The 13095-nt window shown below is 42.4% G+C and overlaps 1 protein-coding gene across 2 annotated transcripts in view; it reads left to right on the plus strand.

Annotated features, from left to right (window-relative positions):
• The window catches only part of PPP1R13B (protein phosphatase 1 regulatory subunit 13B), a 68062-nt gene that overhangs the window by 39765 nt on the left and 15202 nt on the right, over nucleotides 1–13095 (plus strand). For both annotated transcript variants that reach the window (XR_009210185.1, XM_032134606.2), the window contains exons 4-7: nucleotides 4581–4682; nucleotides 8052–8226; nucleotides 9097–9293; nucleotides 12366–12506. Coding sequence is in view for 1 of the 2 variants with exons in the window: in XM_032134606.2 (XP_031990497.1) it covers nucleotides 4581–4682; nucleotides 8052–8226; nucleotides 9097–9293; nucleotides 12366–12506 (615 nt within the window). In the remaining variant the exon portion in view is untranslated. The remainder of the gene's footprint in view (nucleotides 1–4580; nucleotides 4683–8051; nucleotides 8227–9096; nucleotides 9294–12365; nucleotides 12507–13095) is intronic.

Below are 13095 nucleotides of genomic sequence, written 5' to 3' on the forward strand. Positions count from 1 at the left end.
GGTAGAGCTAGCACACGTGCACAACAAAACAGGCATCAGAGATGCTCTCCTGCCTCTGAGGCACTTGGCATATGTATGCCAAGCAAAAGCAGAATATTTTGGGTTTATCCAAGCGTGACACAAAATTCAAATCTGTACCAGAGTCTGTTCGTCTGTTCTCTGACTAGGAACAATTGGGTTGACTAAATTAGTATGTATATTTGCCTGAAATTGTAATGTCAAAATACCACTCCTTATAGAGCATTATTTAGTGTTTCTTTTTTTTCCTTTCTTTCTTTTTTTTTTTTTTTTTTTTGAGATGGAGTCTTGCTCTGTTGCCCAGGCTGGAGTGCAGTGGCATGGTCTTGGCTCACTGCAACCTCCGCCTCCTGGGTTCAAGCGATTATCCTGCCTCAACCTCCCAGGTAGCTGGGATTACAGGCACCCGCCACCAAGCCCGGCTAATTTTTTGTATTTTTAGTAGAGACAGGGTTTCACCATGTTGGCCAGGCTGGTCTTGAACTCCTGACCTTGTGATCCGCCCACCTTGGCCTCCCAAAGCGCTGGGATTACAGGTGTGAGCCACTGCGCCCGGCCTATGTAGTGTTTCTAGGTGAAAGATTATACAAAAAAAAAAGCATAGTTTTTCAAGAACTGCAATAATGAAGAGTCATTAACTGGACAGATATTGGATGAGGTATGTAATATGATGAATTCCTCTGTTCATAGGTAGAATTGTAGTCTTTACTACTTTTTGGCACATAGCAAAATTCTTTTTCTTTTTTTTTTTTTTTGATATAGGGTCTTGCCCTGTTCCCTAGGCTGGAGTGCAGTGGTGCAGTCACAGCTCACTGCAATCTCAACCTCCCAGGCTCAAGCATTCCTTCCACCTCATCCTCCCGAGTAACTGGGGCTACAGGTGCCCGCCACCATGCCTGGCTAATTTTTGTGTATTTTGTAGAGATGAGGTTTCACCGTGTTGTCCAGGCTGGTCTGAAACTCATGAACTGGGATTATAGCCGTGAGCCATCATGCCTGGCCACATATTAGCAAAATATTTCAGTAGTACATTAAATAGAATGTAAGACTAGCCTTCTTACTAATATTTGGAGAGGCAAAGGCAAATATTTTGTTTATAAAAATTCTGTAAGCTAGCTAATGAAGTCTCTTACTTCCGCAAGTAGATTTGTGGAAGTTTGGAGAAAGAAGGCAGTGATATGATCAGATAAGTGATAATAAAAACTATTTCCGTCTGCTCATGCTGGGGTCGGGATGGGAGGCTAGCTAGACCTGAGGCGGGGTGGGCGGTGTTTATTGTGGAAAACAAGTGATGTTGGTGTGAGGCTGGAGAGTGAGCTGGGTTCATGAGGAGCAGGAACAGTGTTCCTGGAATCCAGAGTTCAGGTAGTGAACATCGGTGTTAGAGGAGATCTGGATCCCTGCGGCCACAGGCGGTGGTCCCTGCCGAAGGGATCATTGGAGCAGGTTTAAGGCTGGTGGGATGTTTCCTTTTTGGGGGTCCCGTATTTGTAGGCACCTGCCTGACTGTTGCTGAGAAAACTTTGCTGCTAATTTAACTTAGTTGTTGGAAGTGGCTTGTGCTCTGTGTGACCTGGAGCTGAACTCATCGGACAACTCTACCATAATTAGGGACCTTGAATTGCCTGAGGGAACAGGCAATTTGACTTCTTCTTCTTAGATGCAATCAATGAAGAGAAATAGGGAAGAATTAGGTAATAGGTTTGTTTGAATAAATTGAGTTTGTATGAAAAATTTAAAATTGTAAATAGGGATTAGTTTGTGTGTAATACAGTGATAGGCCTATTATTAAAAAATCCAGTTTGCATTGAAGGGTTTTCATTTTCTTTAAAATTGTGGAAAAAGTGCTTCTTTTTTCCCAAATTTTCACATTGCACAGTTACTAAAATGTAAATTGTTACATACGTGTCGACTTACAGGTTTATGGTAGCTTATGTTTTTATAACCCGTTTAAATACAATTAAATCACACAGGCATATTCACTTTGAAATAATTCATTCAGCTGTACATTATGATTTATTACACTTTTCTATATGGAAGATCTTCAATAAAATTTCATTATAAGTTGATATGTAAGATACAATGAATTACTTATGCCAACATGGCGTATCTTAATTTTGTACTTAGAAAAACACATGCAACATGAAGAGAGTATAAATGTATGATTGGCAAATAAAATACTTTTTGGTTTAGGTAAGTAAAATGTTTTAATAAGCTCTATCTTATTCATAGATATAAACATCAGAACACCAGACAGTTAAATTTCTCTTCTATCCTCTTTTCATTGTTTTGTGAAGCCTTTGGTGGGGGAGATCAGAAAGGTAGTTTTTGATTTGTTTTTTTTTCTTCAAGTTGTGAAATTATAAAATTAATGTTAATTGAAAGATTTGTTGAATAGACATAGTTTTCCTCTAGTCAAAAAGTGTTTAAGTCTGGGCACAGTGGCTTACACCTGTGATCCCAAGCGCTTTGGGAGGCCCAGGTGGGAGGATCATTTGAGCCCAGGAGATGGAGGCCAGCACAGGCAACATGGTGAGACCCCTGCCTCTACAAAAAATGTTAAAAATCAGCCAGGCATGGCGGCGTGTGCCTGTAGTCCTAGCTAGGCAAGAGGATAGCTTAAGGCTGCAGTGATTGCACCACTGTACCCCAGCCTGGGTGACAGAGCAAGATTCTGTCTCTAAATTAGAAAAAAAAAACTTGCACCATATTGCTTTTTCAGGATTTTTAGATAAACAGAATGGTAGTTCCAGTTAAGACTGTTAAATCCAGCCGGGCGCAGTGGCTCATGCCTGTAATCCCAGCACTTTGGGAGGCCAAGGCAGGCAGATCACGAGGTCAGGAGTTCAAGACCAGCCTGGCCAATATGGTGAAACCCTGTCCCTACTAAAAATACAAAAATTAGCCGGGTGTGGTGGTGGGCACCTGTAGTCCCAGCTATTCGGGAGGCTGAGGCAGGAGAATTGCTTGAGCCCAGGAGGCAGAGGTTGCAGTGAGCCAAGATCACGCCACTGCACTCCAGCCTGGGTGACAGAGCGAGACTCCGTCTCAAGAAAAAAAAAAAAGACTGTTAAATCCTGATCCCATGTTTCAAGAGTCAAGAATGTGCTCAAACATCATAGAAGTTAGGGAAGACATGGAGCTGGAGGAACAGGAACTGTAACTGACTATTAAGAATTATAAGAGGTTTAGGCTGGGCGCGGTGGCTCACGCTTGTAATCCCAGCACTCTGGGAGGCCGAGGCGGGCGGATCACGAGGTCGGGAGATCGAGACCACGGTGAAACCCCGTCTCTACTAAAAATAACAAAAAAATTAGCCGGGCGTGGTGGCGGGCGCCTGTAGTCCCAGCTACTCGGAGAGGCTGAGGCAGGAGAATGGCATGAACCCGGGAGGCGGAGCTTGCAGTGAGCCAAGATCACGCCACTGCACTCCAGCCTGGGTCTCAAAAAAGAAAAAAGAAAAAAAAAAATTATAAGAGGTTTAAGGGTGGCGGAAGGTGAAGGTATCCTAAGAGTATATATGAACCTAGAAGTAGAACGTGGGAGCTTGAGGAGGAACTGTGTGGCCTCCCTGCTCAGAACTGAAGGGTTTGGAGATGGGCTTGTGAGAATGGAGCTCTAGGGCGTTAATGAGCTGCGTGCCTCTAGGCATGCTCCTTCCCTTCACCCTCATAGCTCCTCACCCAGAATGGGGGCTCATATAACCCCCACAACCCCATGCAGATTTGTTTTGAAGAGCATATGGCACAATGCTCATAGCATGCCTCTCACAGTACACAGTGCACATGGTGTGGGCTTAGTAAGTAATGAACTATGAGTAACAGTCGAGAACATGGACTCTGCATCTCTGCTCTGCCTCACAAGCTGACTGCCCTGTGCTTGTCTTCTTATCTGTAAAATGGGGATATAACAGTACCTACCTCATTGGTCATTCTGAGGCCGAAGTGGGTCCATATATGTAAAGTGTTTAGTTCAGGGCATCACTGACAGAGAATGGAGAATGGAGAAACAGCCAACTGCATCCCTCTAGATGTTACTTTGCATGTTGATTTCACATATGTAATTCTCTCAGATGATGTGTTCTTCATGTAAGTCATGCATATGGTGTTTTTAGTGAGTTATTCATATATTAGAATCTGTTACATATTTTCATTTCCTGAGGTCAGGTGATAGTGAGATGACATTTGTTCTTAGGTGTTACCTGCATGTTTATATTTTTGGTTGTGTATCCTTAAACATTTGACAGCCCCATTTGCTCAAATATACCTACTAAATTGTCATTCCAGAAGGAGGAATGTCACTTATAATACACATTTGCAAATGTTTGCTTAAACTTGAGCCCTTACTAAATACAGTATCTGATGTTTATGCATTAGAAAAACAGTTATATTTAATAAAAGCAGTCAACAATTAGGAAAAGTTCTTACAAGAAAATAAACTAGTTGGTGATCTCCTAACTTCTAGGGATCCTATCTAAAGTCCTGATATGTGTGAGTTTTAACACTAGAGAAAGACAATTATGCAGATAAACTTGTGTTCCAAAATAAGTGCTTTTTGTTTAGGTTGGGAATCCACGTGTTGAACTTACCCTCTCAGAGCTCCAAGATATGGCAGCTAGGCAACAGCAGCAGATTGAAAATCAGCAGCAGATGTTGGTTGCCAAGGTAAGTTATAAAAAGAGGTATTGAAACATTGTTCAAAAAGTACCTTCTTTAACCATCATTTTAGACTGGGGTTAATATGTTCTTGGGTAGTGCTTATAAAATAGGACCATGCCATGAGAGTGCTAAATGCCGTCTTTCTCTGTTATCACTTCCATAATAATATATGCATGCTGTAGTTTCTGGAAGTTGGGAAGCTATCAGAACAAGAGCATCTCACCTTTGACACATACAATAGACACCCCAAACAGGAAACTGATGGCCTTATTAAAATCATAGATAAAATTTGGAAAGGGGCCAGGCACAGTGGCTCCTGCCTGTAATCCCAGCACTCTGGGAGGCCAAGGCAGGAGGATTGCTTGAGCCCAGGAGTTCAGGACCAGCCTGGGAAACATAGTGAGACCCTGCCTCTACAAAAAATAAAAAAAATTAGCCAGGCATGGTGGCATGTGGCTGTGGTCCCAGCTACGTGGGAGGTTAAGGCAGGAGGATCACTTGAGCCCAGGAGTTGGTTGCAGTGAGCCAAGATCATGCCACTGCACTCCAGCCTGGGTGACAGAGTAAGTGAGACCCTGTGTTAAGAAAGAAGGCTGGGTGCGGTGGCTCACTCCTGTAATCCCAGCACTTTAGGAGGCCAAGGTGGGCGGCTCACAAGGTCAGGAGATCAAGACCATCCTGGCTAACATGGTGAAACTCCATCTCTACTAAAAATATTTAAAAAAATTAGCCGGGCGTGGTGGCGGGTGCCTGTAGTCCCAGCTACTCGGGAGGCTGAGGCGGGCGAATGGTGTGAACCTGGGAGGCGGAGCTTGCAGTGAGCCGAGATTGTGCCACTGCACTCCAGCCTGGGCGACAGAGCGAGACTCCATCTCAAAAAAAAAAAAAAATCAGAAGAAAGGGTGCTTTTGGTATCTCCTTTTGCCTCTGGGTATGTTCTTGGCTATGTCATTGGTATTAATGTTCAAGAAGAAAGCAGCAATCCGTGATGAAAACACTGATCAGGGCCATCAAGACAATGACAGGTGGTTAACGGGGCTTCCCAATGTGCTACTCTAGGCTGGACTTGTTTATTACAGTGTGGGGCATAGATAATGCTTATTATATATACTGAGTTCTACACTGGTTATTGAAACTCGAATTTTTCTAAGTAATGTTTTAGTCATACTTAACTGAAACATCAGATCTATCACACATGCCTGCTGGAAATGATTCATGTTGTAAATGATCTTAAAATATTCCACAACTGGCCGGGTGTGGTGGCTCACACCTGTAATCCCAGCACTTTGGGAGGCCGAGGCAGTTGGATCATCTGAGGTCAGGAGTTCGAGACCAGCCTAGCCAACATGGCGAAACCCTGTCTCTACTAAAAATACAAAAATCAGCCAGATGTGGTGGCTAACGCCTGTAATCCCAGCCACTCAGGCTGAGCAGGAGAATCGATTGAAGCCGGGCGGTGGAGGTTGCAGTGAGCTGAGATCGCGCCATTGCACTGCAGCCTGGGCGACAGAGCGAGACTCTGTCTCAAAATGAAAAAAAAAAAAAAGAAAAATTCCAAACTGCTTTAAAGATAACGTTTAAACATTACCAACTAGGTTCTTATTGCTTTCTTCCGTCGAGAGATTTTCTTTATGACTAAAATGTCCAATCTGATTTTTTAAAATTTATTGAATGACTGTATACTTCATTGTACTATCCACTTTTATGTAAATAATAATTTGGGTTGGACTTGTTTTAAAAAGTTGTCTCAATGTTTATTGGATTTATGAGAAAATGATTAAAAGTTAAGTTCAATCGGAAAGTACTTTATCCCATTAATAAGATTTCTGAGATAAAATATACATAGTATTATGTCATTGTAAAAATTTTCTAATTCTGCTTTTATTTTTTTCCAAATATTGATCCAAGAGTATTGCTGTTCAAAATAGTTGTAGATATTTTCAGTAATGTAAATCACAAGTTAATGCTACATCTTAAATATTTAAGCACATATTGTTTTACCTTAGAGTGTAGTATGTAGTGCCTTCATAATCACACCTTAAACCGCTCCCTATGTAGGTATATTTTATGCATACATATGGGATCATGAATACTTAATGTTGACTCTTATCTTTAAGGTATGTTTTCACATTAATAGGAAAATCCTATTGAAGAATATTGCATATATTGTTATTTTTAGATTGTTCTGGTATTGTTTGACTCTAAAATGTTTCATTATTGAAGAAAATAATCCTGAAGAAAGCAGACACTTCCTTGATTGTTCAGAATCATAACAAATTGAAGATTTATCTCCTTACTGATCACCTTATCTCTTTTCAGTGTGAAATTCTCTGCTGGTCAGTGTTCATTTCCTTTAGGAAATGAATTAGATTCTTGGAAGCCACTTTGTAGCAGCAGGAAGTGTATTACTTGCACCAGGAAAGTAAGGCTCACTGGGACATCACAGATGTGATAGAGTGAAGAGGAGACTGTGTTAGTGCATGTTCTCCTGCTGGAAGGTTTTCTGCAGAAGCGCTTATATTAACTGGTGTAGATGAGTGTGCATAAGAAAACCCTCTCTCGCCGGGCACGGTGGCTCATGCCTGTAATCCCAGCACTTTGGGAGGCCGAAACAGGTGGATCACGAGGTCAGGAGATCGAGACCATCCTGGCTAACACGGTGAAACCCCGTCTCTACTAAAAAAATACAAAAAAATTAGCCAGGCATGGTGGTGGGCGCCTGTAGTCCCAGCTACTTGGTAGGCTGAGTCAGGAGAATGGTGTGAACCCAGGAGGCAGAGCTTGCAGTGAGCCAAGATCATGCCATTGCACTCCAGCCTGGGCGACAGAGCGAGACTCCATCTCAAAAGAAAAGAAAAAGGAAACCCTCTCTCTTAAAAATCCCCCAGCTCTTACTATTTCATACTTAGGTATGCCCAATAATTGCAGTTTTGTATGGTCTGATAGAAGATTCCTCTAGTGTTTTAGTATTCTTTAAGATGAGTGATACTGTAGAATACTCTTACATTTTTGAGTATATAAAAGTAATCATAAGTTTCAATTTTCTTTTTTTTTTTTGAGACTGAGTCTCACTCTGGCACCCATGCTGGAGTGCAGTGGCACGATCTCAGCTCACTGCAACCTCCATCTCCCGGTTTCAAGCGATTCTTCTGCCTCAGCCTCCCAAGTAGCTGAGACTACAGGCACGCACCACTGTGCCCAGTTACTTTTTGTATTTTTAGTAGAGACGGTTTCACCATGTTGGCCAGACTGGTCTCGAACTCCTGACCTCAGGTGATCCACCTACCTCAGCTTCTCAAAATGCTGGGATTACAGGTGTGAGCCACGGCGCCCGGCCTTCAATTTTCAAAGCTACATTTTTCTTTCTTTTGTTAGGAACAGCGTTTACATTTTCTAAAGCAACAGGAACGCCGTCAGCAGCAGTCTATTTCTGAAAATGAAAAGCTTCAGAAATTGAAAGAACGAGTTGAAGCCCAGGAGAACAAGCTGAAGAAAATTCGTGCCATGAGAGGACAAGTCGACTACAGCAAAATCATGAACGGCAATCTGTGTATGTGCCTGCAACACCCCCTCCACACCACTCCCACCAGGCCCAGATCCAGTGAAACACAGTCTAACTGCCTGACAATTCAGTCACAAATTCACAGGACTAAATAGCAAGTGTGCTAAAGTTTTGCTCTGTTATTTGCGTCTAAAAGGATGGGTGGGTTAGGTTAAGTGATCTTAAAATTGTGTAGTCCCAGCTACCTGAGAGGCTGAGGTGGGAGGATTGCCTGAGCCTGGGAGGTCAAGGCTGCAGTAAGCCATGATCCGGCCAGTGCTCCCCGGCCTGAATGACAGTGAGACCCTGTCTCAAAAAAAATAAAAAGATCTCTTGCGGCCTCAGACGAAGTAGAAAGATCCTCTTGTTACATTGGTACCAGCGGCCCTTTGGATTAGGGTGGGGTGCTCCAAGACCTACTCATTCAGGGGGTCTGTTTTTCTTGAATAACTTAACTTGTATCCATGCATTAAGATAAGTTATGCCGATGCTCACTTTTTTTCTGTATGAACTCTTATTTTATTCATTGGTTCAGTCTGTGCCTACTTTAAGTCACAGTGATGCATGAGAGAGGCTTGGATGGCCTTGCCTTCACAAAACCTTTGGTCTCAGAGATTTCTAAGTCACTTGAACAAACTAGCTTATGGACTGATTACCCTAAAGAATGTCAGGAATTAATGCAAATATAATTGTTTGCTTTATGAGTAATCAGATACATGTGTCCCAAAGGCTTTTTGAAATGTGTTGTGGATTCTGCATATCACAGCTTTCTCCAAGGTCTGGCACTAGATGATACTAGAATTAAGTTCAATGTATAGAAATGAAAAAAAAAAAGGATCAACTAAATGTTTTATTCTTTTCTTGTGTGGGCAATTATAGCTGCTGAAATAGAAAGGTTCAGTGCCATGTTCCAGGAAAAGAAGCAGGAAGTACAGACTGCAATTTTAAGGGTTGATCAGCTTAGTCAGCAATTGGAAGATTTAAAGAAAGGAAAACTGAATGGGTTCCAGTCTTACAATGGCAAATTGACAGGACCAGCAGCGGTGGAGTTAAAAAGACTGTACCAAGAACTACAGGTAACTCCTGGGTCTGGCAATGGTTGTATTAAAACATTCTTATCTTTCTATCTTTCATTAGCATGAGTTGGAAACCTTAGGAAGTGGCAACAAATTAGTAGATTCTAATTTAATAGTAGGCACAAAATATATTCAGTACAAAATAATTTTTAAAATGACTTCGAATAGGCCGGGTGCAGTAGCTCACGCCTGTAATACCAGCACTTTGGGAAGCCGAGGCAGGCAGATCACAAGGTCAGGAGTTTGTGACCAGCCTGGCCAATATGGTGAAACCCCGTCTCTACTGAAAATACAAAAATTAGCTGGGCGTGGTGGTGCGTGCCTGTAGTCCCAGCCACTCGGGAGGCTGAGGCAGAAGAATCGCTTGCACCCAGGAGGCAGAGGCTGCAGTGAGCCGAGATTGCGCCACTGCACTCCAGCCTGGGCGACAGAGTGAGACTCTCTCAAAAAAAAAGGGGGGATATAATTCACACAGCATACAATTCATCCATTTATCCATTTCAAGGATACAGTTGGGTGGCTTCAGTACCTTCACCGACTTGTCAGTTACATCCACCACCACAGTTAATTTTAGAACATTTTTATCACCCAAAAAAAAGGCCTGCACCTCTTAGCCATCACCCCACAACCTCCATACTCTCCAGAGCCTGGCAGCCACAAATCTACTTTCTGTCTCTGTAGATTTGCCTATTCTGGACGTTTCATATGAATGGAATCATGCAGTACAGGTTGAGCATCCTTAATCCAATAATCTAAAATGCTTCAAATCTGAAACTTTCTGAGCTCCAACGTGGCATGCAAAGGAAATACATGCTCATTGGAGCATTTTGGATTTTGGATTTCAGATTTCCAGATTAGGAAGGATGCTAAACAGTTAAATATAACGTAAATATTTAAAAATCTGAATGAATCCAACATCTGAAATGCTCTGGGTCCCCAGCATTTTGGTTAAAGGATATTAACCAAAACACACCCTGTATGTGGTCCTTTGTGACTGGCTTCTTTCACTTAGGATGTTTTCAGCACAAAATAATTTAATTAGCAGGTAATCCAGTAAAGAATTAAACTTAGGGTGATATTTTAAGGCCTTTGTGTAAACTCTTTTGATGAGCTAGGTGCCTATTGTTAAATCCTTGTCTTAGCTCAGATTGCTATAACAAAATATCATAGGCCGGATGGCTTAAACTATAGATATTTATTTCCCACCGTTCCGGAGGCTGGAAGTCTAAGATCAAGGTGCCAGCAAATTCAGTTCCCAGTGAGTGTTCACTCCCTGGCTTGCAGAGAGCCGCCTTCTCTCACTGTCCCCACATAGTGGGGAGAGAGTTTTAGTCTCTCTCCGTTAACTTCATCGTGGGGGGCCCCACCCTCATGACCTTGCCTAAACCTAATTACCTCCTAAAGACCCTGCCTCCAGACACCATTACAATGGGGTTAGGGCTTCAACATAGAGATTTTGGGGGACACATTCAGTCCTTAACAATCCCTAAGATTTTCATGTCTCAGAAGTTGTCATTCAGCAGGCGATTTTTCAAGCCAGAAATAGGTCTTGCTGCTTTATTAGCACTTGCTAGAAAAAGTATTATATCATTTTATGAAATGAGGGTATTTAACTAGAGTAAAATCACTTGTGGTTGCTGTTAAGTTCTTTAACATAAATGCATAGAAGTACTACAGTATTATAAGGTTTCATGACTTCTACATTTTAAGCTATTGTTAAAAGTGCAGGGTTTTAAGGATTTTTTGGTGAAATGTGATGAATGTAATATAAGGATGTCATTTATTTCCAACTTTTTGGACTGCAATCCAGTTTTTTTGGTTTTTTGTTGTTTTTTTTTTTTTTTTTTTTTGAGACGGAGTCCAAGGCTGGAGTGCAGTGGCACGATCTCGGCTCACTGCAACCTCTGCCTCCCGGGTTCAAGCGATTCTCCTGCCTCAGCCTCCCCAGTAGCTGGGATTACAGGCACCCGCCACCATGCCTGGCTAATTTTTGTATTTTTATTAGAGACAGAGTTTCACCATGTTGGCCAGGCTGCTCTCGAACTCCTGACCTCGTGATCTGCCTACCTTGGCCTCCCAAAGTATTGGGATTATAGGCGTGAGCCTCTGTGCCCAGCCTGCAACCCGGTTTTTATTGTTGTTTTTTGTTTGTTTGTTTGTTTGTTTGTTTTTTGAGACAGAGTCTGGCTCCGTTGCCCAGGCTGGAGTGCAGTGGGGCAATCTCAGCTCACTGCAACCACCGCCTCCTGGTTTCAAGCAATTCTCCTGCCTCAGCCTCCCGAGTAGCTGGGATTATAGGCGCATGCCACCACACCCGGCTAATTTTTGTATTTTTAGTAGAGACAGGGTTTTACCATGTTGGCCAGGCTGGTCTTGAACTCCTGACCTCAGGTGATCCACCCACCTCGGCCTCCCAAAGTTATGGGATTACAGGCGTGAGCCACCACACTCGGCCTGCAATCCAGTTTTTAAAAGTACATTTTACGTCCTGTTGAGTATACACATGGAAGTGTGTATGCACTAGTGCTGTGGGCATCCGAAAGTTTAAGACAACTCTTACTATGGGAAGCACACTCTGATATTTTCTGTTCTGTCCTAGTTCATTTCTTAAAAATGCTGGTGGCAAGCCTCTAAAATGACATAAAGGTGCTTCACTTGGTGACTCAGGCCATCCTTTTTGGTTCTTTTTGAATTTCCTGCTGCCTCCACAGTAAGGTGCATCATGCGGTGGACTCAGGCCTGAAGCAGCTCCATGGGGTGGAGTAGAGCATCCTTTAGTTTCTGAGAGTCCCAAACACCACACTCAGTCTCCTGTCATCATCATTGGCATTAGTCATTTCATGTGCTTTGAAGAAGATGCGTTACAGATGTTTGCTCTTTCTTTGTTCCATAAGAACGCTGTCCTGGCTTCATCTCTGCTGTACCTGTGAAATATTCCACACAAGGTGGCAGTGCATGCATGTAAATATACATCAGAACTTAATGCTACTTTTCCTTTTTTAATCTCCCTGGCAATGAGAATTTGACTTCTAATTAACACAAATCATAAAAGTTGTATTTTGTGGTTTGTAGATTCGTAACCAGCTTAACCAGGAACAAAATTCAAAACTTCAGCAGCAGAAGGAACTCTTAAATAAGCGCAACATGGAGGTGGCCATGATGGACAAGCGAATCAGTGAACTGCGTGAACGTCTCTATGGGAAAAAAATTCAGGCATGTGAAAAAGTTTTTGTGAGATAAACTACTAAAGATAGTTTATCCAAGCATTGCTCATCTTCTGTTAGTAGCAGTATGCTCCTCCATCCACCATAGCTGATAAAACATAAATAGGCCATAAACCATCAAAGATGGCAGAACAAAGTTCCTTCTCCCAGTGACTCATTTATTTCCTGGTGTGTGGAGGCAAAACCATCCTCAGCCTGCAGCCTTGCTCTCAGTGTCCTGGCCTTCCTTCCTCCCCATGTGTTTCTGTCTCCTCTTCACTGGGGGATGCTGTTGGCTTTGGAGTCACAACATCTGTCACGGTCCGCACTCTGCCATTTTAAGCTGTGCCACTTTGAGCAAATTCCTTGACTTGCGTAGCCTCATGTTCTTGCTGTAAAGTGATTTGTCCTACCTGCCCCGTGAGTTGTTGTAAGGATTCTTATAAATAAGCCATGTAGAAGGATTTTGTAAACTCTTGACCAAAATGCTATATAAGGGGTTTATACTTCTAAAAAATCCTTATTTGATACTGAATTTCAAAGGTAGTAAATACTCATTGAAAAAGTAATACAATAAAATACTCATTGAATAAATACTC

The sequence above is a fragment of the Hylobates moloch genome, unplaced genomic scaffold (assembly GCF_009828535.3).
Source record: "Hylobates moloch isolate HMO894 unplaced genomic scaffold, HMol_V3 SCAFFOLD_16, whole genome shotgun sequence".
NCBI lineage: Eukaryota > Metazoa > Chordata > Mammalia > Primates > Hylobatidae > Hylobates > Hylobates moloch.